The sequence below is a fragment of the Salmo trutta genome, chromosome 22, assembly GCF_901001165.1.
Source record: "Salmo trutta chromosome 22, fSalTru1.1, whole genome shotgun sequence".
NCBI classification, from domain to species: Eukaryota; Metazoa; Chordata; class Actinopteri; order Salmoniformes; family Salmonidae; genus Salmo; species Salmo trutta.
This window is the reverse complement of record NC_042978.1, coordinates 37581245-37608565: the sequence shown is the minus strand read 5'-3', so window position 1 is coordinate 37608565 and position 27321 is coordinate 37581245. Positions and strand designations below refer to the sequence as shown.

At 44.6% G+C, this 27321-nt stretch overlaps 1 protein-coding gene across 1 annotated transcript in view; it reads left to right on the top strand.

The window, feature by feature from the left end:
- The first annotated feature begins 1826 nt into the window (after positions 1-1826).
- Positions 1827-27321, top strand: part of podn (podocan) — a 30008-nt gene continuing 4513 nt past the window's right edge. The window contains exons 1-12 of the mRNA XM_029707878.1: positions 1827-2088; positions 3692-3752; positions 4098-4460; positions 8467-8560; positions 10797-10861; positions 17493-17602; positions 19780-19936; positions 20198-20313; positions 22062-22275; positions 22824-23028; positions 25880-26118; positions 26407-26555. Of these exons, the coding sequence (XP_029563738.1) occupies positions 4182-4460; positions 8467-8560; positions 10797-10861; positions 17493-17602; positions 19780-19936; positions 20198-20313; positions 22062-22275; positions 22824-23028; positions 25880-26118; positions 26407-26555 (1628 nt within the window). The 5' untranslated portion in view covers positions 1827-2088; positions 3692-3752; positions 4098-4181. The remainder of the gene's footprint in view (positions 2089-3691; positions 3753-4097; positions 4461-8466; positions 8561-10796; positions 10862-17492; positions 17603-19779; positions 19937-20197; positions 20314-22061; positions 22276-22823; positions 23029-25879; positions 26119-26406; positions 26556-27321) is intronic.

The window sequence follows — 27321 nt, the reverse complement described above, 5'->3', positions numbered from 1 at the left end:
GGCTCAAAGAAAAAAACAGGGAATGTATGATTCAGCAACATCTATTTGAAGTGAAATTACTTTTAAGTTCATCCAAGATACTTTCAGTCCAATATATTCACTCAGTTTCGCTGTGATACAAATCTCTGTTGATACATGAGCAATATATACAGTACCAGTCAAACGTTTGGATACATCTACTCATTCCAGGGTTTTTCTTTATTTTTACTGTTTTCTACATTGCAGAATAATAGTGAAGACATTACATTATGAAATAACACATATCGAATCATGTAGTAACCAAAAAAGTGTTAAACAAATAAAAATATATTTTATATTCTTCTAAATAGTCAACCTTTGCCTTTATGACAGCTTGGCACACTCTTGGCATTCTCTCAACCAGCTTCACCTGGAATGCTTTTCCAACAGTCTTGATGGAGTTCCCACATATGCTGAGCACTTGTTGGCTGCTTTTCCTTCAGTCTGCGGTCCAACCCATCCCAAACCATCTCAATTGGGTTGAGGTTGGGTGATTGTGGAGGCCAGGTCATCTGAAGCAGCACTTCATCACTCTCCTTCTTGGTCAAATAGCCCTTACACAGTCTGGAGGTGTGTTGGGTCATTGTCCTGTTGAAAAACAAATAATAGTCCCACTAAGCGCAAACCAGATGGGATGGCGTAATGCTGCAGAATGCCGTGGCAGCCATGCTAGTTAAGTGTGCCATGAATTCTAAATAAATCATCAACAGTGTCACCAGCAAAGCACCATCACACCTCCTCCATGCTTCATGGTGGGAACCACACAAGCGAAGATCATCCGTTCACCTACTCTCCGTCTCACAAAGACACGGCGGTCAGAACCATAAATCTAAAATTTGGACTCATCAGACCAAAGGACAGATTTCCACCGGTCTTATGTCAATTGCTCGTGTTTCTTGGCCCAAGCAAGTCTCTTCTTCTTATTGGTGTTTCTTTGCAGCAATTCGACCATGAAGGTCTGATTCACCCAGTCTCCTCTGAACAGTTGTTGAGATGTGTCTGGGTCTTCCTTTCCTGTGGCGGTCCTTATGAGAGCCAGTTTAATCATAGCTCTTGATGGTTTTTGCAACTGCACTTGAAGAAATGTTCAAAGTTCTTGAAATGTTCCGTATTGACTGACCTTCATGTCTTAAAGTAATGAGGGCCTGTTGTTTCTCTTTGCTTATTTGAGCAGTTCTTTCCATAATATCGACTTGGTCTTTTATCAAATAGGACTATCTTCTGTATACCACCCCTACCTTGTCACAATATAACTGATTGGCTCAAACACATTAAGAAGGAAATACATTCCAGAAATGTACTTTTAACAAGGCACACCTGTTAATTGAAATGCATTCCAGGTGACAACTTCATGAAGCTGGTTGAGAGAATGCCAAGTGTGTGCAAAGCTGTCATCAAGGCAAAGGGTGGCTACTTTGAAGAATCTCAAATATAAAATATATTTTGATTTGTTTAACTATTTTTAGGTTACTACATGATTCCATGTGTTATTTCGTAGTTGTGATGTCTTCATTGTTCTACAATGTAGAAAATGGTAAGAATTAAGAAAAACCCTTGAATGAGTAGGTGTGTCCAAACTTTTGACTGATACTGTATATATACTGTATGTACTGTATATACATTTTCTTTCTTTCTTTCTTTCTTTCTTTCTTTCTTTCTTTTTACAGAACAAAACTAATTGCAACATGAAATGTTTTCATTACCATATAGGGATTGGTAAAAACCTGTCCCAGACGACTAAAAAAATAGAAGCAAGAAAGCAAAGAATTCTGGGCTTTTGGCTGTCCTTCAGCTCAGTTTCCTCTCCCACTCTCACGCTCACTGTTTTCCCTCTCTCTCTTCTCTCTTTCCTTCTCCCCTTCTTTCTCTGAACTTTCCCTCTCTCACTCCCACTCTCCTGTCACATCTGGTGGGGATCTGGATCTGAACTGACCAGGGCCGGCCCTGGGAGTGACTGTGTAGTTACTGTGGCTCCTCTCTTTCCTGCTATGGGACTGTCTCTGGCTGGACTGGAAACCAGACTGCATTGCCTCTGTCTCTGTCTCTGCTAACCTCCCTCTGTCAGAGAAGGTAAAGAATGCATGTATACTGGAGATCTTCTGTAATATTTGAGTATGTATTAATGCATGCACCCTTGCTACTTTATACGTTAGGCTCTTGTTAGATAATGCTACGGTGGAATATGATTGTCAGTTCCATAGTCACTCTTTCATGGCACTTTGAACATGTGGACCAGAGCTTTAAATAGATGCTCTGTATATAGATGTAAGATCTTCATTTGATCACCCTGTTGCAGGAAAACTGCAATGGAGCATTTTTAAACGTATAGCATATTTGAGGTTTAAAAAGGTTTCTGAAGTTTGTTATATCTACTTTGAAATTTCAGACTTGATTTTCCCTAATGAAAAATGTATCAGCCCATACAAAAATGTCCATGAATTATAATACACATAATAATTCACATTTCCTGTTGCTGCAGAATGATTTTCCTGCTGTAGCAAACTGACTCAAGTTATATGGCTCTCATGTGGACAGAGTCTAATGTTCCAAATGCATTATGGTCTGACTGTATGAATTGATAATGTGCCACCAATCATATAGCATTATAGTAGTGAATGACTGGACTGTTTATGGACTGAGTGGCAGAGTGCCAACCATTATCTTAGCGAATAATAGTAAGCTGTGCAAGTGCACAGCTGTCCAGATGTGTATGAGCTTTTACAGACTATCACGTAAAACGTATAAATAGATTATATAGCTGAGATTTTAATTTCTCAGCTTTCGAGTCATTGATTAAATGTTCTTGTGTTTTTAAGTGTGTGAACTAACCATTTAGGTTGGTGTGAGAATGTGATCAGTCTGTTTATGAGTAGCATAGTGCATGTGGGGTTTAATGGGTTCCTGCTATATGCGTTGTGCATTTGTTATTGCCGGAGTGGGTGGTATGTGTGCAATATGTGTGTGGGGGATACAGCACTATACTCAGGGTCACATGTTTTTCTCATCTGACGTGAACACAGACACTCCCCCCCCCCCACACACACTAACACACACACCACACACACACAGAGAGAGAGAGGTGAAGTAGTAGTGGCTCTCCAGTCCCTCAGCGGGATTGGAAAGACTGGTGCTATGCGCTCTCTGGTAGATGAATGGTTTTTAAAGGTTAGCCAGGAGAGCAGAGTGCCTGTTTGGAACACGTCCATCAGCACAAGAGAAGGCAACTACACTGCAGCTCTCTTTCCTGACTGACCGTAGTACACCATGCCAAAGCACTGATCTCAATGGAAGCCTACTTTCTGCCTTCTGGGAGAAGAATAGCAGCACCGCACTGTCTTTATTGTAAAAAAAACAACAACAGACTTGGTGTATATTTCACTCAACTATATGGAAAGTAGTCTACCTGAATTGGACAAGACATTTTTATAAAAGAGAACATGAATGCTGGGTGCTGTAGGTCTACCCATAAAATCAACACAATGTATGAGAGAACAGATTTGAAAAATAAGCCAAACAGGAACAGAATGTCTAACAATCCTCAACAAAAAAGCAGGCGGTTTGTTGTCCTATCAGTCCATGCAGGTGGTCAGAGGGTGGCCAGCCCTGCTCAGCACTCGAGGGTTGGTTGTTGGGGCAGTGGAACTAAAGTTGAAGATGTTTTTTATTGTCACAGATAATACACGTCGTGTCCTCCTTCGCCAAACCACTGCCGGGAGGCCTGCTGTTCTGACAATGTGAGCAACATGAGCTACCTTCTGTAGTACACATCCTTTTATATTTTATCTCTCCTGTCATATATCATTTGGCTATACAGGACCATTGCTCTATTTGCTCAGTATGAAAAAAGTATGAAAATGTATGCACTCACTACTGTACGTCGCTCTGGATAAAAGCGTCTGCTAAATGACTAAAATGTAAATGTAAGCATTTATTTTCTGTTGAAAACCTCTATAAAGGCAACGTTAAAAATGTGTCCCTCTTATTAATTGTGATATGTTATCTATGGGCACTGATTACACAATATCTACTTAATATATCCATGCTTTGATGTAACACACTGTTATTAAACTGTTTTCCAGACCTATCTGACCATCGGTGGTACAGGGCAGCTCAGGTAGGTCAGGTAGCTGAAGAAGTGAGACGACCAGGCAACACCAGCAGACATGGCCAGGACATCTCTGCTGCAGGGCCTGACTGTGTTGCTCCTGGCCTGGGCTCTGGTGCACTGCCAAGCCCCTCTGGAGCCCCAGGAGGAAGAGGAAGAGGATGATTCCATGGAGGAGACAGAGATGGAGACCTTCCCGGTCGTAGCGAAGGTGGAGCCGGTGGTGTGTCCTGGCGAGTGTAGCTGTACAGAGGAGGGAGCGGTGGACTGTGCTGGGGTTGACCTCATGTATTTTCCTAGTGAGCTGTCTGAGAGCACGCGCATTCTCTCGCTGCAGGTGGGTCATACACACCCAACACCCACATTCTCTTCCTACAGGTGGGTAATCACACATCCATTAGACTGGGGGGGTTTAACATATGGCCTGCCAGCTCGATCCAGTCTGTGAGGGGGTCCAATCTGCCCCTCGGGTGGTTTGAGTTAAACAAAACACATAGTTTTTTTGGGGGGGGTGCGGGGGGGGCTTGGAAACAAACTATACAGTACCAGTCAAAAGTTTGCACACACCTACTCATTCCATGATTTTTCTTTATGTTTACTATTTTTTACATTGTAGAATAATAGTGAAGACATAAAAACTATGAAATAACACATATAGAATCATTTAGTAACCAAAAATGTGTAAATATATTTTATATTTGAGATTCTTCAAAGTAGTCACCCTTTGCCTTGATGACAGCTTTGCACACTCTTGGCAATCTCTCAAGCAGCTTCATGAGGTAATCACCTGGAATGCATTTCAATTAACAGGTGTGCCTTGTTAAAAGTTATATTGTGGAATTTCTTTCCTTCTTAATGCGTTTGAGCCAATCAAGGTAGAGGTGGTATACAGAAGAGACCCCTATGTGGTAAAAGACCAAGTCCATAGTAAATTAAAATGGGGCCGGAGCAGAAGGCAGACGTTTTACGTGCCCCCAACCTATTGTGTTATGTGTTTGTTTGTTTATCTGCGTTGTTTGTGACTTATTTTTTTACTCATTTTGTACATAATGTTGCCGCTACCGTCTCTTATGACCGAAAATATCTTCTAGACATCAGGACTGCGATTACTCACCACGGACTAGCAGAATCCTTTTTCATCTTTCACGACTCTGACGAGCCCGAGGCGAAGGATATACGGCTCCCTCGGGAACAGGCCCCGAGCCCCGTGATCTGCGTGAAGAGGAGGCTGAGAAAGAGAGGCCAGAGAGCGGGCTGCCAGCTGAGAAGTTGAAGGCAATCGAATAAACCCCCACTTCCTTCAGTTCTGCTAGCAAACGTGCAATCTTTGGACAATAAAATCGACGAGTTACGCTTAGGATTAAACTACCAACGGAACATTAAAAACTGTAACATCTTATTCTTCACGGAGTTGTTGCTGAACGACGACAACATCAATGTACAGCTGGCTGGTTATACGATGTACCGGCAGGATAGAACAGCAGCGTCTGGTAAGACAAGGGGCGGCGGTCTATGGATTTTTGTAAACAACAGCTGGTGCACGATATCTAAGGAAGTCTCATGCTATTACTCACCTGAGGTTGAGTTTCTTATGATAAGCTGTAGACCACACTACCTACCTAGAGAGTTTTCATCTGTATTCTTTGTAGCTGTTTGCATACGACCACAGTCAGAGGCTGGCACTGAGATAGCATTGAATGAGCTGTATTCCGCCATAAGCAAACAAGAAAACGCTCACCCAGAGTCGGCGCTCCTATTAGCCGGGGACTTGAATACAGGGAAACTTAAATCAGTTTTAGCAAATTTCTATCAACATGTTAAATGTGCAACCAGAGGGAAAAGAACTCTGGACCACCTATACTCCACACACAGAGACGCATACAAAGCTCTCCCTCACCCTCCATTTGGCAAATCTGACCATAATTCCATCATCCTGATTCCTGCTTACAAGTAAAAATGTACAGGACTAAGATCTAGTCGTACTACACCGGCTCTGAGGCTCGTCGGATGTGGCATGGCCTGCAAACCATTACAGACTACAAAGGGAAACACAGCCGAGAACTGCCCAGTGACACGAGCCTAAAAGACGAGCTGAACTATTTTTATGCTCACTTCGAGGCAAATAACACTGAAGCATGCATGAGAGCAGCAGCTGTACCGGAAGACTGTGTGATCACGCTCTCCATAGCCAATGTGAGTAAGACCTTTAGACAGGTCAACATTCACAAGGCCGCAGGGCCAGACGGATTACAGAACGTGTAGTGCGAGCATGCGCTGACCAACTAGCAAGTGTCTTCACTGACATTTTCAACCTCTCCCTGTCCGAGTCTGTAATACCAACATGTTTTAAGCAGACCACCATAGTGCCTGTGCCCAAGAACACTAAGGTAACCTGCCTAAATGATTACCGACCTGTAGCACTCACGTCTGTAGCCATGAAGTGCTTTGAAAGACTGGTCATGGCTCACATCAACACCATCATCCCAGAAACCCTAGACCGACTCCAATTTGCATACCACCCCAACAGATCCACAGATGATGCAGACTCCTGAACATCTAGTCAAATGGCTACCCAGACTATTTGCATTGCCCCCTCCCCCCTTCCCCTCTCCACACCACTGCCACTCTCTGTTGTCATCTATGCATAGTCACTTTAATTAACTCTACCTGCATGTACATACTACATCAACTAACCGGTCCCCCTGCACATTGACTCTGTACCGGGACCCACCTACAGTCCATCATTACTTTAAAACACGAAAGTCAGTCAATCCGGAAAATGTCAAGAACTTTGAAAGTTTCAAGTGCGATCTCAAAAACCATTAAGCGCTATGATGAAAATGGCTGTCATGACCGCCACAGGAAAGGAAGACCCAGAGTTACATCTGCTGCACCGGATACTTTCATTAGAGTTAACTGCACCTCAGATTGCAGCCCAAATAAATGCTTCACAGAGTTCAAGTAACAGACACATCTCAACATCAGGCCTTCATGGTCAAATTGCAGCAAATAAACCACTACTAAAGGACACCAATAAGAAGAAGATACTTGCTTGGGCCAAGAAACAAGCGCAATTGACATTAGACCGGTGGAAATCTGTTCTTTTGTCCTTTGGTGAGACACAGAGTAGGTGAACGGATGATCTCCACATGTGTGGTTCCCACCATGAAGCATGGAGGAGGTGTGATGGTGTGGGGGTGCTTTGCTGGTGACACTGTCAGTGATTTATTTAGAATTCAAGACACACTTAATCGGCATGGCTACCACAGCATTCTGCAGTGATACGCTATCCCATCTGGTTTGCGATTTGTGGGACTGTCATTTGTTTTTCAACAGGACAGTGACCCAAAACAAACCTCCAGGCTGTGTAAGGGCTATTTGACCAAGAAGGAGAGTGATGGAGTGCTGCATCAGATGACCTGGCCTCCACAATCACCCGACCTCAACCCAATTGAGATGGTTTGAGATGAGTTGGACCGCAGAGTGAAGGAAAAGCAGCCAACAAGTGCTCAGCATATGTGGGAACTCCTTCAAGACTGTTGGAAAAGCATTCCTCATAAAGCTGTTTGAGAGAATGCCAAGAGTGTGCAAAGCTGTCATCAAGGCAAAGGGAGGCTACGATGAAGAATCTAAAATCTAAAATACATTTTGGTTTGTTTAATACTTTTTTGGTTACTACATGATTCGATATGTGTTATTTCATAGTTTTGATGTCTTGAACTATTATTCTACAGTGTAGAAAATAGTAAAAAATAAAGAAAAACCCTTGAATGAGTAGGTGTATCCAAACTTTTGACCTGTACTGTACTTTAAAATTATTAAAACTAAATTGAAACTGTATAGAAATGATAATGGACCTGTATTCATACAGTTTCTTGACTGTGTCCAGCTCATTAATGATCACCCAAATGAAAGCTAGATAGTCAGGGAGCATCGACAAATCCAAAAACGATGGATAGAGGACTATTTTTTGAAAATTGTGATGGCAAGGAAATATAACACATTTTCAGTGACGCCCTCCGGACTTTGTTGAAGATTGTGACTCCCGGGGCGAAATGTGTTTGACACCCCTGCATTAGTCACATATCAGTCAGTTAGCACTAGTGAATTGGACATTGACAGACATACCCAATATCTGATAGATCTTACCACAAGTGGGTCACACACACCTAAAACCTGATCGATCTTCCTTCATAGGACTGATGTAAGGTTTTAAGAGCATTAGTGAATGCTCTCCAAGGCCGGAGTCAAATTAGTCTAAGTCAATCAATAATGAATGAATGAGGCATTGCTGTTCTGCCAAATAATATTTGTGTCTCCTCTTTGCCTCCTCTTTGTCTTAGAACAACCGGATAGAAATATTAACTACTGAGGACCTGGCACGTCTGCAGCAACTGGAAACACTAAACCTGCAAAACAACCGTCTGACCACACAAGGTAAAAACTAGACAGAGAGAGAGCAAAGTAAAAACTAGACAGAGAGAGCAAGATAAACACTAGACATGGAGAGAGAGAGCAAGGTAAAAACTAGACAGAGCCAGGAGAGAGAGAGCAAGGTAAAAACTAGACAGAGCCGGGAGAGAGAGAGCAAGGTAAAAACTAGACAGAGCCAGGAGAGAGAGAGCAAGGTAAAAACTAGACAGAGAGCAAGGTAAAAACTAGACTGAGCCGGGAGAGAGAGAGCAAGGTAAAAACTAGACAGAGAGCAAGGTAAAAACTAGACAGAGCCGGGAGAGAGAGAGCAAGGTAAAAACTAGACAGAGAGCAAGGTAAAAACTAGACAGAGCCGGGAGAGAGAGAGCATGGTAGAAACTAGACAGAGAGCAAGGTAAAAACTAGACAGAGCCGGGAGAGAGAGCAAGGTAGAAACTAGACAGAGAGTAAGGTAAAAACTAGACAGAGCCGGGAGAGAGAGAGCAAGGTAAAAACTAGACATAGGGGCCTCCTGGGTGGCGCAGTGGTCTAAGACACTGCATCACAGTGCTAGCTGTGCTACTAGAGATCCTGGTTCGAGTCTAGGCTCTGTCACAGTGGTCTAGTAGCACAGAGAGCAAGATCTCTGTGCTACTAGAGATCCTGGTTCGAGTCCAGGCTCTGTCACAGTGGTCTAAGACACTGCATAGCAGTGCTAGCTGTGCTACTAGGGATCCTGGTTCGAGTCCAGGCTCTGTCACAGTGGTCTAAGACACTGCATCACAGTGATAGCTGTGCTACTAGAGATCCTGGTTCGAGTCTAGGCTCTGTCACAGCCGGTCGCGACCGGGAAACCAATGGGGCGGCGCACAATTGGCCCAGCGTCGTCCGGGTTAGGGAAGGATTTGGCTGTCTGGGATGTCCTTGTCCCATCGTGCTCTAGCAACTCCTGTGGCAGGCGGTGCGCATGCACGCTGACACGGTCTCCAAGTGTATGGTGTTTCCTCCGACACATTGGTGCGGCTGGCTTCAGGGTTAAGTGGGCATTGTGTCAAAGAAGCAGAGCGGCTTGGCAGGGTCGTGTTTCGGCTTTCGACCTTTGTCTCTCCCGAGTCCGTACGGGAGTTGCAGCGATGAGACAAGACTGTTGCAGCGATGAGACCATGATATTACCATGATATTGGAGAGAAAAAGGGGTAAAATAAATATTTAAAAAATAAGGTAAAGAGAGCAAGGTAAAAACTAGACAGAGGGAGAGAGATCAAGGTAAGAACTAGACAGAGGGAGAGAGAGCAAGGTAAAAACTAGACAGAGACAGAAATAGAGAGCAAGGTAAGAACTAGAGAGAGAGAGCAAGGTAAGAACTAGGGAGAGAGAGAGAGAGAGCAAGGTCAAAACTAGACAGAGAGAGGTAAAGGTAAAAAAAAACTAGACAGAGACAGAGCGAGAGCAAGGTACAAACTAGACACAGAGAGAGAGAGTCCAAGGTAAAAACTAGACAGAGAGAGCAAGGTAAAAACTAGACAGACTGAAAGAGAATCAAGAGCAAACAGCTAATTAAGTTTACTATGGGAGCAAGAGACAGACAGTCTGAAAGTAGCCAAGGGAGGGAGGGAGAGACAGACAGACAGACAGACAGACAGACAGACAGACAGACAGACAGACAGACAGACAGTGACAAAGACAGACATTTAGTCTGAAAGTAGCCAAGGGAGAAAGAGACAGACAGACGTTAGTCTGACCATGCAAGATAAACCAGACACAGAGACTAAGAGAGAAAGAATCAAACGAAAACAACAAATGAATGACATCAGGGGACGGAGATCTGAAAGTAGCTAGCGGAGATACAGACAGACAGACATTATGTATGGTTGGACATTTTTTTATTTGTTGACAACAAACTGTGAGAACTCTGTTTGTGTCTATTATTATTGTCTTGTTCTTTCTGTCTTTCTCTGTCTGGGTCCATGTGGAATCGCAGCCTCTGGCAGACTGTCTGGTTTACAGACTGGGCTCCAGTTCTTTTAGATCCTCCCCATTTATGATATATGCTTAGCTGGAATTATGTGTTATTTTCTCTTATTTGCTGTCCAGCTTTTTTCACTTAAGCAAAGCAGTCCGATCTTTATCTTCTATGTTGTATATGCTTTTAGGCATGGGTTGAAGGCTGAATAACATATTCTATATTTCATGTTCCATTTTGTTTGTGTGTGTGTTTATGTGTGTGTGGTGTGTGTGGTGTGTGTGCTTGTGTTTTCAGGCCTTGAAGATGAAGGGTTTACAGTGCTGGAACAGCTGACCTACTTGTACTTGGCCAATAACAAGGTGCGTCATTATAAACACAGTCGTAAACACAGACCTTGCTCCTCAGAAAAAACAAATCACTATTCTTCCCTCACTGTTACAGAACTTGAATTTGGTTCATTTGGGCCTATGTAAACATTCTTCAGTTCGTTTTCACGGTCACACTTTATTTGGATAGTCCGGATTTCCCATCTGTAGATGCTCTACAGATGGTCATACTATCAACAAACTATCTGTTGATAAGTAACTGCTTGCTAAGGTTATGGTTAGGGTTAGAGTTAGGATAAGGGTTGGGGTTAGGATTAGGATAAGGGTTAGGGTTAGGGTTAGGATAAGGATTAGGATAAGGGTTCGGGTTAGGATTAGGACTAGGATAAGGGTTAGGGTTAGGATTAGGATAAGGGTTAGGGTTAGGATTAGTAGATAGTCTTTAGAGCATCTACAGATGGACTATCCAATTAAAGTGTTACCGTTTTCACTTGTGGTAATCATACATAATCAGAACTCCCAGGAGAGAGTAGCACACAGTATAGTGTGCTGTGCTCATTAAAAGTGCTGCTAGGGTCACCATGGAGCTCTCTGAAACCATCTTCACACCTCTACTTGGTTCTACTCCTATAGGAATCACAATAAGAAAAAAACAGTCTAAGTTTTATTTTGAGCAATCCAAACCATACTGAGTGAGCTTGGATGGTCTCCAGGTTGAGACAACCAAAGTCCTACATCCACAAGAATTCAACCATACAAATATGTAATGACTCAGGCTAGAGCCATAACACAATATCTCCCTCCAAAGAGTAATTGCTTTCTGAACAAAACCGCAAAATAACCAAATGGCTGAAATACCCATTCAAAAATGGAATTTGAAACTCATGCTTTTGTTGGTTCTAGAATTAACATTTTCCTTTCCCTTCCATACTTGGATCTTCCACCATGGATCTCCTATTCTTAGTGTGTCAAAGTACAATTCTGTGTGAAATGTCTAATATATTATTTTATGTTGTGATGCTGTATGCTTGCCAGCCGTGCTGCTGTTGCCAGCAGGAAAGGTGGCAGACAGTCAACCAGGCGATATCCATTCTCTTCTCACCCAGTGTGTGCCAGCTTATGGTTGTAATCACGTCCAGTGTATCCATGCCAGCTGGTCAGATCTAAAATGTCGCTGTGGCATACAGTCGTTTTTGACTGTGTGAGAGAGGGGTGAGGGAGAGAGAGAGAGAGAGTGAGGGGGAGAGGGAGGGAGTGAGAGAGCGAGCGAGAAAGGGAGAGGCAGGGAGAGAGAGAGAAAGGGAGAGGGGGAGGTGGAGAGATGGAGAAAGGGAGAGAAACAGAAAGAAAGGCGGATTTTAAAGTGCTCACTAAGCCTAAAAGAAACCCATGTTACTTTAATCCATAAAACCATGTTGAAAAGGGGGCAGATATAAAACCATGTAACACTAACGTTAAGCTTGCTACTACTGTAGCAGTTATTCATATTTTGTATACTCTCTCTGTTACTATGTTTGTAATAGTTTATATAATATTCAGAGGAGTGACTGAAAGGAGTTTTACATATACCCTGTTTTAGATGAGGGAAGAGTAAGGCCTGCCAAAGTCATACAGTGCATTCGGAAAGTATTCAGACCCCTCCACATTTTGTTACGTTATTTTAAATTAATTAAATCATTTTTCCCCCCTCATCAATCTACACACAATACCCCATTATGACAAAGCAAAAACAGGTTTTTAGAAATTTTTGCACATAATATATATATTACATTTACATAAGTATTCAGACTCTTTACTCAGTACTTTGTTGAAGCACCTTTGGCAGCGATTACAGCCACGAGTCTTCTTGCGTATGACGCTACAAGCTTGGCACACCTGTATTCGGGGAGTTTCCCCCATTCTTTTCTGCAGATCCTCTCAAGCTCTGTCAAGTTGGATGGGGAGCATCTCTGCACAGCTATTTTCAAGTCTTTCCAGAGATGGTCGATTGGGTTCAAGTCCGGGCTCTGTCTGGGTTTTCATCAAGGATCTCTTTGTACTTTGCTCCGTTCATCTTTCCCTCGATCCCGACTAGTCTCCCAGTCCCTGCCGCTGAAAAACATCCCCACAGCATGATGCTGCCACTACCATGCTTCACCATAGGTATGGTGCCAGGTTTCTTCCAGATGTGACGCTTGGCATTCAGGCCAAAGAGTTCAATCTTGGTTTCATCAGACCAGAGAATCTTGTTTCTCATGGTCTGAGAGTCTTTAGGTGCCTTTTGGCAAACTCCAAGCGGGCTGTTATGTGCCTTTTACTGAGGAGTGGCTTCCGTCTGGCCACTCTACCATAAAGGCCTGATTGTTGGAATGCTACAGAGATTGTTGTCCTTCTGGAAGGTTCTCCCATCTCCACAGAGGAACTCTGGAGCTTAGTCAGAGTGACCATCGGGTTCTTGGTCACCTCCCTGACAAATGCCCTTCTCCGCGTATTGCTCAGTTTGGCCGGGCAGCCAGCTCTAGGAAGAGTCTTGGTGGTTCCATACTTGTTCCATTTAGGAATGACGGAGGCCACTGTGTTCTTGGGGACCTTCAATGCTGCAGAAATGTTCTGGTACCCTTCCCCAGATCTGTGCCTCGGCACAATCCTGACTTGGAGCTCTACGGACTGTTCCTTCAACCTAATTACTTGATTTTTTTACTCTGACATGCACTGTCAACTGTGGGACCTTATATAGACAGGTGTGTGCCTTTCCAAATCATGTCCAATCAATTGCATTTACCACAGTTGGACTCCAGTCAAGTTGTAGAAACATCAAGGATGATAATTGGAATCCGGATGCACCTGAGGTCAATTTCGAGTCTCATAGCAAAGGGCCTGAACACAAAATTGCTAAAATATCTAAAAACCTCTTTTCATTTTGTAAATATAGTGTATTGTGTGTAGATTGATGAGGAAAACATGTAATTTAATACATTTTTGAATAAGGCTGTAACGTAACAAATGTGGAAAAAGTCAAGGGATCTGAGTACTTTCTGAATGCACTGTATGCCAACAATGCAGTAACTTCCTGTTTACGTATGGGACATTTTTGCATATTTACTGAATATGAAATACAGAAATATCTAATTTACCAAAGTATTCACACCCCTGAGTCATTACTTTGTAGAAGCACCTTTGACAGCGATTACAGCTGTGAGTCTCTGGTTAAGTCTGTGCAACATTTGCCCATTATTCTTTTAAAAATCTTCAAGACCTGTGAAATTGGTTGTTGATCATTGCTAGACAACCATTTTCAGGTCTTACCATAGATTTTCAAGTAGATTTAAGCAAAAACTGTAACTTAGCGACTCCGGAACATTCACTGTGTTCTTGGTAAGCAGCTCCAGTTTAGGTTTGGTTTTTTATTTTGGGTTATTGTCCCGCTGAAATGTGAATTCAACTCCCAGTGTCTTGTGGAAAGCAGACTGAACACGGTTTTCCTCAAGGATTTTGCCTGTGCTTAGCTACGTTCTGTTTCTTCTTTATCCTGAAAATCTCCCCAGTCCTTAGCGATTACAAGTATACCCATAATAACCAGTATGCTTGAAAATATCAAGAGTGGTTCTCAGTAACTTGTTGTATTGGATTTGCCCCAAACATTACAGTTTGTATTCAGGACAAAAAGTGAATTGCTTTACCACATTTTTTGCAGTATTTCTTTAGTGCCTTGTTGCAAACAGGATGCATGTTTTGGAATATTTTTATTCTGTACAGGCTTCCTTCTTTTCACTCTGTCAATTAGGTTATTATTGTGGAGCAATTGCAATGTTGTTGATCCGTCCTCACTTTTCTCCTATCTCAGCCATTAAACTCTGTAACTGTTTTAAAGTCACCATTGGCCTCATGGTGAAATCCCTGAACGTTTTTCTTTCCTCTCCGGCAATTGAGTTAGGAAGGACACCTGTATCTTTGTGGTGACTGGGTGTATTGATAAACAATCCAAAGTGTAACTAATAACTTCACCACGATCTAAGGGATATTCAATGTTTGCTTTAAAAAAAAAATCCATCTACCAATAGGTGCATTGGAAAACCTGGTCTTTGTGGTTGAATCTGTGTTTGAAAGTCAATGCTCGACTGAGGGACCTTACACAAAATTGTATGTCTGGTGTACAGAGATGACGGTAGTCATTTAAAAATCATGCTAAACACTGTTATTTCACACAGAGTGAGTCCATGGAACTTATTATGTGACTTGTTAAGCGCATTCTTACACCTGAACATATCTAGGCTTGCCATAACAAAGGGGTTGAATACTTGCCCAGCTTTACATTATTAATGAATTTGTAAAAATGTCAAAAAACACAATTTCACAATGACATTATGGGGTATTGTGTGTAGGCCAGTGACAAACAATCTGTAACTGCCGTCGTCAGATTGAGACCAAGGTGCAGCGGAGGATGTGTTCATATTAAGGATTTTAATAAACGAATGAACACTATACAAAAAGAAAACACGACAAGGAATGACAGCCAAACAGTCCTGTCAGGATGAACAAACCTAGACAGAAAACATTCACCCACAAACCCCAAAGGAAAAACAGGCTGCCTATATATGACTCTCAATCAGCAACAACGATCTACACCTGTTCCTGATTGAGAGCCATACACGGCCGAAACAAAGAAAACCACCAACATAGAAAAAGAAACCTAGAACGCCCACCCATGTCACACCCTGGCCTAACCAAAAATAGAGAACAAAAATCCCTCTCTATGGCCAGGGCGTTACAGTACCCCCCCAAAGGTGCGGACTCCGGCTGCAAAACCTGACTCTAAAGGGGAGGGTCCGGGTGGGTCTTCCTACAGCGGCGGCTCTGGTACGGGACGTGGACCCCGCTCCACCCTCGGCTTAGCCCACTTAGGTGGCGTCCCTGGCTGCGCCAGAGGACTGGCGGGCGACCCTGGCTGCGCCTGGCTGTGCCCAGCTGGCGGGCGACCCTGGCTTCGCCCGGCTGGCGGGCGACTCTGGCTGCGCCCGGCTGGCGGGCGACTCTGGCGGCTCCGGACAGGCGGGCGACTCTGGCGGCTCCGGACAGGCGGGCGACTCTGGCGGCTCCGGACAGGCGGGCGACTCTGGCTGCTCCGGACAGGCGGGCGGCTCTGGCGGCTCCAGACTGGCGGGCGGCTCTGGCGGCTCCAGACTGGCGGGCGGCTCTGGCGGCTCTGGCCCAGGATTCACCAGGCTGGGGAGACATGCAGGAGGCCTGGCTCTGGGCGCAGGCACAGGACTCACCAGGCTGGGGAGACCCACAGGAGGCCTGGTCCGAGGAGGAGGCACAGGATGTACCAGGATGGGGAGACCCACTGAAGGCCTGGTCCTGGGAGGAGGCACAGGATAGACCAGGCTGGAGAGACCCACTGGAGGCCTGGTCCGAGGAGGAGGCACAGGATAAACCGGGCTGTGGGGGAGCACTGGAGTTCTGGTGCGTAGGCTTGCCACCCATGCTCCAGGCTGAATGCCCACTCTTGCCCGGCACGGGCGGAGCGCAGGCATAGGACGAACTGAACCCTCCCAGCGCCCCGGAGACACAGTGCGCAGTGCCGGCGCAGGATAGCCTGGACCGAAACAGCGCACTGGAGACCAGACGCGCTGAGCTGGCACAATCCGTCCTGGCTCGATACCCACACTCGCATGGCACTTGCGGGGGGCTGGTCTATAGCGCACCGGGCTCTGAGCGCGCACTGGAGACACTGTGCGCTTCACAGCATAACACGGTGCCTTACCAGTACCACGTTGCTTCCGGTAAGCACGGGGAGTTGGCCCAGAATTCGATCCTGGCTCTGCCACACTCCCCGTGTGCCCCCCCCCCCCCATTTTTGGGGGGGGCTGCCTCTCGTGCCTGTTGCGCTCCCTTGCCTCATACCACCGCCTCTCAGCTTTCGCTGCCTCGACCTCCCACTGCGGGCGGCGATACTCCCCAGCTCGAGCCCATGGTCCCTTTCTGTCCAGTAATTCCTCCCACTGCCAAGAATCCTGAACCTTCTGCTCCTTCCTCTCACGCTGCTTGGTCCGTTGTCGGTGGGTGAATCTGTAACGGCCGTCGTCAGATTGAGACCAAGGTGCAGCGGAGGATGTGTTCATATTAAGGATTTTAATAAACGAATGAACACTATACAAAAAGAAAACACGACAAGGAATGACAGCCAAACAGTCCTGTCAGGATGAACAAACCTAGACAGAAAACATTCACCCGCAAACCCCAAAGGAAAAACAGGCTGCCTATGTATGACTCTCAATCAGCAACAACGATCTACACCTGTTCCTGATTGAGAGCCATACACGGCCGAAACAAAGAAAACCACCAACATAGAAAAAGAAACCTAGAACGCCCACCCATGTCACACCCTGGCCTAACCAAAAATAGAGAACAAAAAACCCGCTCTATGGCCAGGGCGTTACACAATCTCAATTTAATCAATTTTAAATTCAGGCTGGTACACAGCAAAATGTGGAAAAAGTCAAGTTGTGTGAATACTTTCTGAAGGAATGTAAATGAACTCTAACTGCCAGTGCATACTGCTCTTTAGCGGTCAACAGTAGAAAGAAAGGAAGAAAGTAACATACTCTCTCTCCCCCCCACCTCTCTCTCTCCCTTACCTCTCTCGCTCTCTCTCTCTCTCTCTCCCTGTCTTTTTCCCTCCCAGCTCACCACAGCACCCAGACACCTGCCTCCCTCACTGGTCAGTGCTGATTTTGCCGCTAATTCGCTCACAAAGATCTACCCGTACACATTTGGCCAGAAGCCAGGACTGAAGTGAGTGTGTGTGTGTGTGTGTGTGTGTGTGTGTGTGTGTGTGTGTGTGTGTGTGTGTGTGTGTGTGTGTGTGTGTGTGTGTGTGTGTGTGTGTGTGGGGGTAGGTAGGTTGGTGGGAGGTTTTGTGTAGGAGGATTACATTCTCACAGTAGATTACATTACATTCTCACAGTAGAAAGGTCTTATTCAACTATTACAGACTACAAATGGAAGCACAGCCGAGAGCTGCCCAGTGACACGAGCCTACCAGATGAGCTAAATTACTTCTATGCTCGCTTCGATGGCAAGTAACACTGAAACATTCATGAGAGCACCAGCTGTTCCGGACGACTGTGTGATCACGCTCTCTGCAGCCAATGTGAGTAAGACCTTTAAACAGGTCAACATTCACAAGGCCACAGGGCCAGACGGATTACCAGGACGTGTACTCCGAGCATGCGCTGACCAACTGGCAAGTGTCTTCACTGACATTTTCAACCTCTCCCTGTCTGAGTCTGTAATACCAACATGTTTCAAGCAGACCATCATAGTCCCTGTGCCCAAGAACACTAAGGTAACCTGCCTAAATCACTACCAACCCATAGCACTCACGTCTGTAGCCATGAAGTGCTTTGAAAGGCTGGTCATGGGTCACATCAACACCATTATCCCACTCCAATTTGCATACCACCCCAACAGATCCACAGATGATGCAATCTCTATTTCACTCCACACTGCCCTTTCACACCTGGACAAAAGGAACACCAATGTGAGAATGCTATTCATTGACTATAGCTTAGCGTTCAACACCATAGTGCACTCAAAGCTCATCACTAAGCTAAGGACCCTGGGACTAAACACCTCCCTCTGCAACTGGATCCTGGACTTCCTGATGGGCCACCCCCAGATGGTAAGGGTAGGTAACAACACATCCGCCACGCAGATCCTTAACACAGGGACCCCTCAGGGGTGCGTGCTCAGTCCCCTCCTGTACTCCCTGTTCATTCATGACTGCACGGCCAGGCACGATTCCAACACCATCATTAAGTTTGCTGATGATACAACAGTGGTAGGCCTGATCACCAACAACGACGAGACAGCATATAGGGAGGTCAGAGGCCTGGCCGTGTGGTGCCAGGACAACAACCTCTCCCTCAACATGATCAAGACTAAGGAGATGATTGTGGACTACAGGAAAAGGAGGACCGAGCACGCCACCATTCTCATCGACGGAGCTGTAGTGGAGCAGGTTGAGAGCTTCAAGTTCCTTGGTGTCCACATCACCAACAAACTAACATGGTCTAAGCACACCAAGACAGTCGTGAAGAGGGCACGACAAAACCTATTCCCCCTCAGGAGACTAAAAAGATTTGGCAATGGTCCTCAGATCCTCAAAAGGTTCTACAGCTGCACCATCGAGAGCATCCTGACTGGTTGCATCACTGCCTGGTATGACAACTGCTCGGCCTCCATCCGCAAGGCACTACAGAGAGTAGTGCGTACAGCCCAGTACATCACTGGGGTCAAGCTTCCTGCCATCCGGGACCTCTATACCAGGCGGTGTCAGAGGAAGACCTTAAAAATTGTCAAAGACTCCAGCCACCCTAGTCATAGACTGTTCTCTCTGCTACTGCACGGCAAGTGGTACCGGAGCGCCAAGTATAGGTCCAAGAGGCTTCTAAACAGCTTCTACCCCCAAGCCATAAGACTACTGAACATCTAAACAAATGGCTACCCAGACTATTTGCATTGTTCCCCCAATCCCTTTTATGCTGCTGCTACTCTGTTATTATCTATGCATAAGTCACTTTAATAACTCTTCCCACATGTATATATTACCTCAATTACCTCGACTAATCGGTGCCCCCGCACATTGACTCTGTACCGGTATCCCCTGTATATAGCCTCGCTATTGTTATTTTACTGCTCCCCATTAATTATTTAATTATTTACTTTATTTCTTATTTTTTTAGGTATTTTTCTTAAAACTGCGTTGTTGGTTAAGGGCTTGTAAGTAAGCATTTAACTGTACGGTCTACACCTGTTGTATTTGGCGCATGTGACAAATTCAATTTGATTTGATGTTGCTATAGGTGTTATATTGTTATATTGCCTTTAATTACCTTGCTTCTTTCATAGCATAACACATTTGAGCACTAATATCATGCTTTCTCCCCTGTGTCCTAACTCCACCCCAGGTCAGTGTATCTCCATAACAACAAACTGACAGATGCAGGGCTACCAGAGAACATGTTTAACGGTTCTGACAGCCTGGAGGTTCTCATCATGTCCAGTAACTTCCTCCGCTACGTCCCTAGGAACCTGCCCTCTGCTCTCTACCGCCTACATCTAAAGGTACTGTAGCTACAGAGTACCTGACCTTAGACAATTAAGACGCATCAGAACAGCACACTCCACAGCCATACAGCCAAGCATTTGAGGCTCTTTCTCAATTTCCTCGATTCCTCATGTCCTCTCCTCCCGTCTTCTCCACACCTTCCACGTTAGTGGGAATTGAGGAGGGGGATTAAAGGAGAAGAGGAAACAATAATATTGACAAAGTGTCTGTGATAATCATAAGTGATGATGATTGTGTGTGTCTTCTTGGTATAACAGAACAACATGCTGGAGAAGATCCCATCAGGGGCGTTTGACAGCCTGACCCAGCTCAGAGAGCTCTACCTACAGAACAACCTGCTTAGCAACGAAGGCATGGACAATGAGACCTTCAGGTACTGTAGTACCATTTACTGTCAATGTGTATGATACTCAGACTTACAGACCAACACAAAAACACAACAGAGAGCCATTAAGTCCACCTGAGCAAAGTCTTCTTCTACGATTCCATATATCCGAGGCCACCTATTACATTATTACTGAGGGTATTGATGAAAAACAAAGACCTATAGACTTTACAACACACGCCAATGTAAAGCTGGGACAATGACACAGAAATAGGGAGGGACAAGGATTCTGTAATGAAACAGGCATGGACAATGATACTGTTTTTATTTATTTTACCATGTAAGTTGACTGAGAACACATTCTCATTTACAGCAACAACCTGGGGAATAGTTTCAGGGGAGAGGAGGGGGATGAATGAGCCATGATTAGGTGGCCAGATTGGGAATTTAGCCAGGACACCAGGGTTAACACCCCTACTCTTACAATAAGTGCAATGGGATATTTAATGACCTCAGAGAGTCAGGACACCCATTTAACATCCCATCCAAAAGACAGCACCCTACACAGGGCAGTATCCCAATCACTGCCCTGGGGCATTGGAATATTTTTTTATACCAGAGGAAAGAGTGCCTCCTACTGGCCCTCCAACACCACTTCCAACAGCATCTGGTCTCCCATCCAGGGACTGACCAGGACCAACCCTGCTTAGCTTCAGAAGCAAGCCAGCAGTGGGATGCAGGGTGGTATGCTGCTGACTGTAATGAAACAGGGAGGGACAAGGATTATGTAACGAAACAGGCATGGACAATGTTACTGTAATGAAACAGGCATGGACAATGATTATGTAATGAAACAGGCATGGACAATGATACTGTAATGAAACAGGCAAGGACAATGATACCGTAATGAAACAGGGAGGGACAATGATACTGTAATGAAACAGGGAGGGACAATGATACTGTAATGAAACAGGGAGGGACAATGATACTGTAATGAAACAGGGAGGGACAATGATACTGTAATGAAACAGGCAAGGACAATGATACCGTAATGAAACAGGGAGGGACAATAATACTGTAATGAAACAGGGAGGGACAATGATACTGTAATGAGACAGGCATGGACAATGATTATGTCATGAAACAGGCATGGACAAGGATTCTGTAATGAAACAGGGAGGGACAATGATACTGTAATGAAACAGGGAGGGACAATGATACTGTAATGAAACAGGCATGGACAATAATACTGTAATGAAACAGGGAGGGACAATGATACTGTAATGAAACAGGCATGGACAATGATTATGTCATGAAACAGGCATGGACAAGGATTCTGTAATGAAACAGGGAGGGACAATGATACTGTAATGAAACAGGGAGGGACAATGATACTGTAATGAAACAGGCATGGACAATAATACTGTAATGAAACAGGGAGGGACAATGATACTGTAATGAAACAGGCATGGACAATGATTATGTAATGAAACAGGCATGGACAAGGATTCTGTAATGAAACAGGGAGGGACAATGATACTGTAATGAAACAGGGAGGGACAATGATACTGTAATGAAACAGGCATGGCAAAAGGGAGGGAGGGAGGGAGGGAGGGAGGGATGGAGGGAGGGAGAGATTAGGTTGAGCTGGTACATTCTGAGAAAATGTCAAAATGGGAGAGAAAAGTGACATTCATCTATTCATGGAAAGATAACAAGATGACCTTTAAAGATAAAGTGATAACCTAACCTCTTCTCTATCAAAGATAACATCACCCTCTCCTCTCCACTCTCAGCCAGTTGACCAAGCTGGAGTATCTGGACCTGTCCAACAACAACCTGAGTGTGGTTCCTCAGGGTCTGCCTCGAGGTCTGATACTGCTACACCTAGAGAAGAACAACATCCGCAGTATCCCTGGTGATGCCCTCATAGCCTGCCGTAACCTGGAGTACCTACTGCTGCACAACAATCAGCTACGCTCCCGCTCCATACACCAAGCTGCATTCCATGTAGGCCTACAGCATTGCTGAATACTTGGGTTACTTAAGTCCCCCATATGGCCCTATTGCCCCACTTTTGTTGAATAGAAAAAAATATGTATATTTCTACTATGTATTTGAGCTTGTGTCTTCATAAGAGAGTACAACTATTTGTACCAGAAAGGTGAGTACCAGACCTTTCTAAAACTATGCAACATGACCATTTATTGTTAATGGCCATCTCATGAAAAATAATTACGTTTGGGTATGTCTATTTAGACGGAAATCAAAATGTTGCCTTTTTTATTCAACTGGTTAAATCTTATACTGTGGATAGATAAACCGCCACAGGTGTAACTAGCTCAAAGGGCCATGAAAAATATGATAGATGGCTATATAGCTTGATCTGAAGGTTAGTTTGGTCAGGTTGAACCACCACAGAGTGTCGGGCACAATTGTTTTGATGTTATGATTATCATCATTTGTGTATATGTTAAATGATAAATGTGAAATGTCAAATGATATGCGCTTACAATAACATTAAATTGTTCACAAAAATAGTTTTCTCTTCTCCCCAGGGCCTGAAGAAGCTACACACCCTCCATATGTACAACAACCAGCTGGAGCGTGTCCCCAGGGGTCTCCCCCGCCGAGCCAAGACCCTTATGCTGCTTCACAACGGCATCAACGAGATCGGACGCAATGACCTGGTGATGCTTTACACCCTGACCGAGCTCAACCTCAGCTACAACCGCCTCATTAGCCCCAAGCTGCACCGAGAAGGTACACCTGTTAATCCTACGTGGAACATAAGGCTTTCACCTATATACAGTGCATTCGGAAAGTATTCAGAACCCTTGATTATTTTCAGGTCTCTCCAGAGTTGTTTGATCGGGTTCAAGTCCGGGCTTTGGCAGGGCCACTCAAGGATATTCAGGGATTTGTCCCGAAACCACTCCTGTGTTGACTTGACTTTGTGCGTAGGGTCGTTGTCCTGTTGGATGGTGAACCTTTGCCCCAGTCTGAGGTCTGGAGTGGGTTTTCATCAAGGATCTGTCTGTACTTTGCTCCGTTCATTTTTCCCTCGATCCAGACTAGTCTCCCAGTCCCTGCCTCTGAAAAACATCCCCACAGCATGATACTGCCACCACCATGCTTCACCGTAGGGATGGTGTCAGGTTTCCTCCAGACGTGACGCTTGGTACTCAGGCCAAAGAGTTCAATCTTGGTTTCATCAGACCAGAGAATCTTGTTTCTCATGGTCTGAGGCCTTTAGGGTGTCTTTTGGCAAACTCCAAGCATGCTGTCATGTGTCTTTTACTGAGGAGTGGCTTCCGTCTGGCCACTCTACCATCAAGGCCTGATTGGTGGAGTGCTGCAGAGATGGTTGTCCTTCTGGAAGGTTCTCCCATCTCCACAGAGGAACTCTGGAGCTTAGTCAGAGTGACCATCGGGTTCTTGGACACCTCGATGACCAAGGCCGGGCAGCCAGCTCTAGGAAGAGTCTTGATGGTTTCAAACTTCTTCCATTTAAGAATGATGGAGGCCACTGTGTTCTTGGGAACCTTCAGTGCTGCAGACAGAATCCTGTCTCGGAGCTCTACAGACAATTTTTTCGAACTCATGGCTTGGTTTTTGCTCTGACATGCACTGTCAACTGTGGGCCCTTTTATAGACAGGTGTGTGCCTCTCCAAATCATATCCAATCAATTGAATTTACCACAGGTGGACTCCAATCAAGTTGTAGAAACATCTCAAGGTTGATAAATGGAAACAGGATGCACCTGAGCTCAATTTCATGTCTCATAGCAAAGGATCTGAATACTTACGTAAAAAGGAATTTCAGTTTTTTACTTGTAATACATTTGCTAAAATTTCTAAAAAACAGTTTTTACTTTGTCATTATGGGGTATTGTGTGTAGATTGATGAAATTATTATTTAATAAGGCTGTAACGTAACAAAATGTGGAAAATGTCAAGGGGTCTGAATACTTTCCGAATGAACTGTATATGAATGGAAATGTTTTTTTGTGTTTTGTTATATGCTGTACAGGAATTGTCTATGTGAATACTGTATGTCTAATGTTAGATGACTCTTGTACTATGTACTGTTTGTCATGTTTGTCACGTTCTGTATGTCTGTCTACATGAATATCAGAATGTATACTGGAATGCATTATGAAACAGAAATGGATTAAAATAAAGTCTTCATCATCATAACTGATATTTCAGCTCAGGTGATATATACAGTTGAAGTCGGAAGTTTGCATATACCTTAGCCAAATACATTTAAACTCAGTTTTTCACAATTACTGACATTTAATCCTAGTAAAATACCCTGTCTTAGGTCAGTTAGGATCACCACTTTATTTTAAGTATGTGAAATGGCAGAATAATAGTAGAGAGAAATATTTATTTCAGCTTTTATTTCTTTTATCACATTTCCAGTGGGTCATAAGTTTACATACACTCAATTAGTATTTGGTAGCATTGACTTTAAATTGTTTAACTTGGGTCAAACGTTTCGGGTAGCCTTCCACAAGCTTCCCACAATAAGTTGGGTGAATTTTGGCCCGTTCCTCCTGACAGAGTTGTTGTAACTGAGTCAGGTTTGAAGGCCTCATTGCTCGAACACGCCTTTTCAGTTCTGCCCACAAATTTTCTATGGGATTGAGGTCAGGGCTTTGGGATGGCCACTCCAATACCTTGACTTTGTTGTCCTTAAGCCATTTTGCCACAACTTTGGAAGTATGCTTGTGGTCATTGTCCATTTGGAAGACCCATTTGCGACCAAGCTTTAACTTCCTGACTGATGTCTTGAGATGTTGCTTCAATATGTCCACATAATTTTCCTTCCTCTTGAAGCCATCTATTTTGTGAAGTGCACCAGTCGCTCCTGCAACAAAGCACCTCCACAACATGATACTGCCACCCCCGTCCTTCACGGTGGCTTCTTCCTTGCTGAGCGGCCTTTCATGTTATGTCGATATAGGACTCATTTTACTGTGGATATAGATACTTTTGTACCTGTTTCTTCTAGCATCTTCACAAGGTCCTTTGCTGTTGTTCTGGGTCCCATGGTGTTTATACTTGCGTGCTGTTGTTTGTACAGATGAACGTGGTACCTTCAGGTGTTTGGAAATTGCTCCCAAGGATGAACCAGACTTTTCTGAGGTCTTGGCTGATTTCTTTTGATTTTCCCATGATGTCAAGGAAAGAGGCACAGAGTTTGAAGGTAGACCTTGAAATACATTCACAGGTACACCTCCAATTGACTCATATGATGTCAATTAGCCTATCAGAAGCTTCTAAAGCCATGACATCATTTTCTGGAATTTTCCAAGCTGTTTAAAGGCACAGTCAACTTAGTGTATGTAAACTTCTGACCCACTGGAATTGTGATACAGTGAAATAATCTGTTTGTAAAAAAAATTACTTGTGTCATGCACTAAGTAGATGTCCTAACCGACTTGCCAAAACTATAGTTTGTTAACAAGAAATTTGTTGAGTGGTTGAAAAACAAGTTTTAATGACTCCAACCTAAGTGTATGTAAACTTCCGACTTCAACTGTAACCGCAGTGGTTAAATATCTCTATTGTGACATATTCTAATGAAACCACGTTGATCGTCCAGCTTTCAGGAAGCTGCGTCTGCTGGAGACCTTGGACCTGTCAGGGAACGCCCTCCACTCCCTGCCCCTGGGGCTTCCTCGCTCCCTGCAGGTCCTCCGGGTGAAGGACAACCAGCTGACCTCCATACCAGAGGGGGCGCTGCAGGGCATGTCCAAGCTCAAGGAGATCCACCTCAACCACAACCAGCTCAAACTCAACTCCATCTACCAGGGAGCCTGGATGGAGCTCAGCGCTCTGACGGTGAGACCGGGTGATTGGGGTGTGTGAGGTGGAGGGGAGAGGTAGAGAGGAAGAGAGAGGATGTAGGTTGACCCCCCCCAATACACACCTCCCTATTACAATCTGTCTGATCCCCTCAACCACTTCTCTCTTCTCAGTTTACTGAACCTACAGGTTTTCTGTGTGATAGAGCTGGTTGCTCACTCTGACCTTCATTTGTTGGACCTGTTGGTAGTTGCTTAGCAATCTGATGGTGTAAGAGGGCCCAATAAATACAAGGTGATTGATTTGATTGATGTGTTTGTCCAGACGTTGGACCTGTCCAGTAACCAGCTGTCCCATGTCCCCTCTGACCTGCCTGAGTCTCTGGAGTACCTGTACCTTCAGTCCAATCGTATCAGCACTGTCCCTGCCACCGCCTTCGAGGGCACCCCCAACATCAAGGGCATCTTCCTACGGTGAGAGACTAAACACTAATGCATGCACACACGCACCTGAACCTATATCTCAGTTCAAACCCACAGCTCATGTTCAGTAAGTTCAAGTCCCAAAATCAATATCGAACTCTCTCAAATCGCCACACACACACACACACACACACACACACACACACACACACACACACACACACACACACACACACACACACACACACACTATGTTTATTAGGTAACAACAATTCAACCGTCATTCAACTCCTGCCCCCTTCCATTAACTCTGAGGCCCAGTGTTCTCCTTTCCACTCCACTGTTCCATCCGTTTCTGTAGCATTGTTTCTGAATGAGACATTTCTGGCCTTCTACTCTGCCCAAATCATCACCATCCATCCTCTACTGGGAGTGTGTGACTAAGTCCTGTTGATTGATGCCAGCTGTAAGACAGAGCCACATAGCCCCTAGTCTATTGAGTCCCAAGCTTCATCCAATGGCACCCTATTCCCTATATAGTGCACTACTTTTGAAACGAGCCCTACTCAAGTGTAGTGTACTATATATGGAATTAGCATGCCATTTGGGACGCAGCCCCAGGGCTCTGATGGATATTTGGTTGATAGTTCCCTCATCATCCTTGCGTGTGGTTATTTAATGTTTGGACCTGATCTATGCTGCGCTGTGCTGAGGAGACTTATGTAACGGACACAGAGAAGGAGGGAGCTGCTGATGGAACAACCTTCTGCTTTACCTCTGTGTTGACTGCACTCATTAAAATCTCCTACACATATAC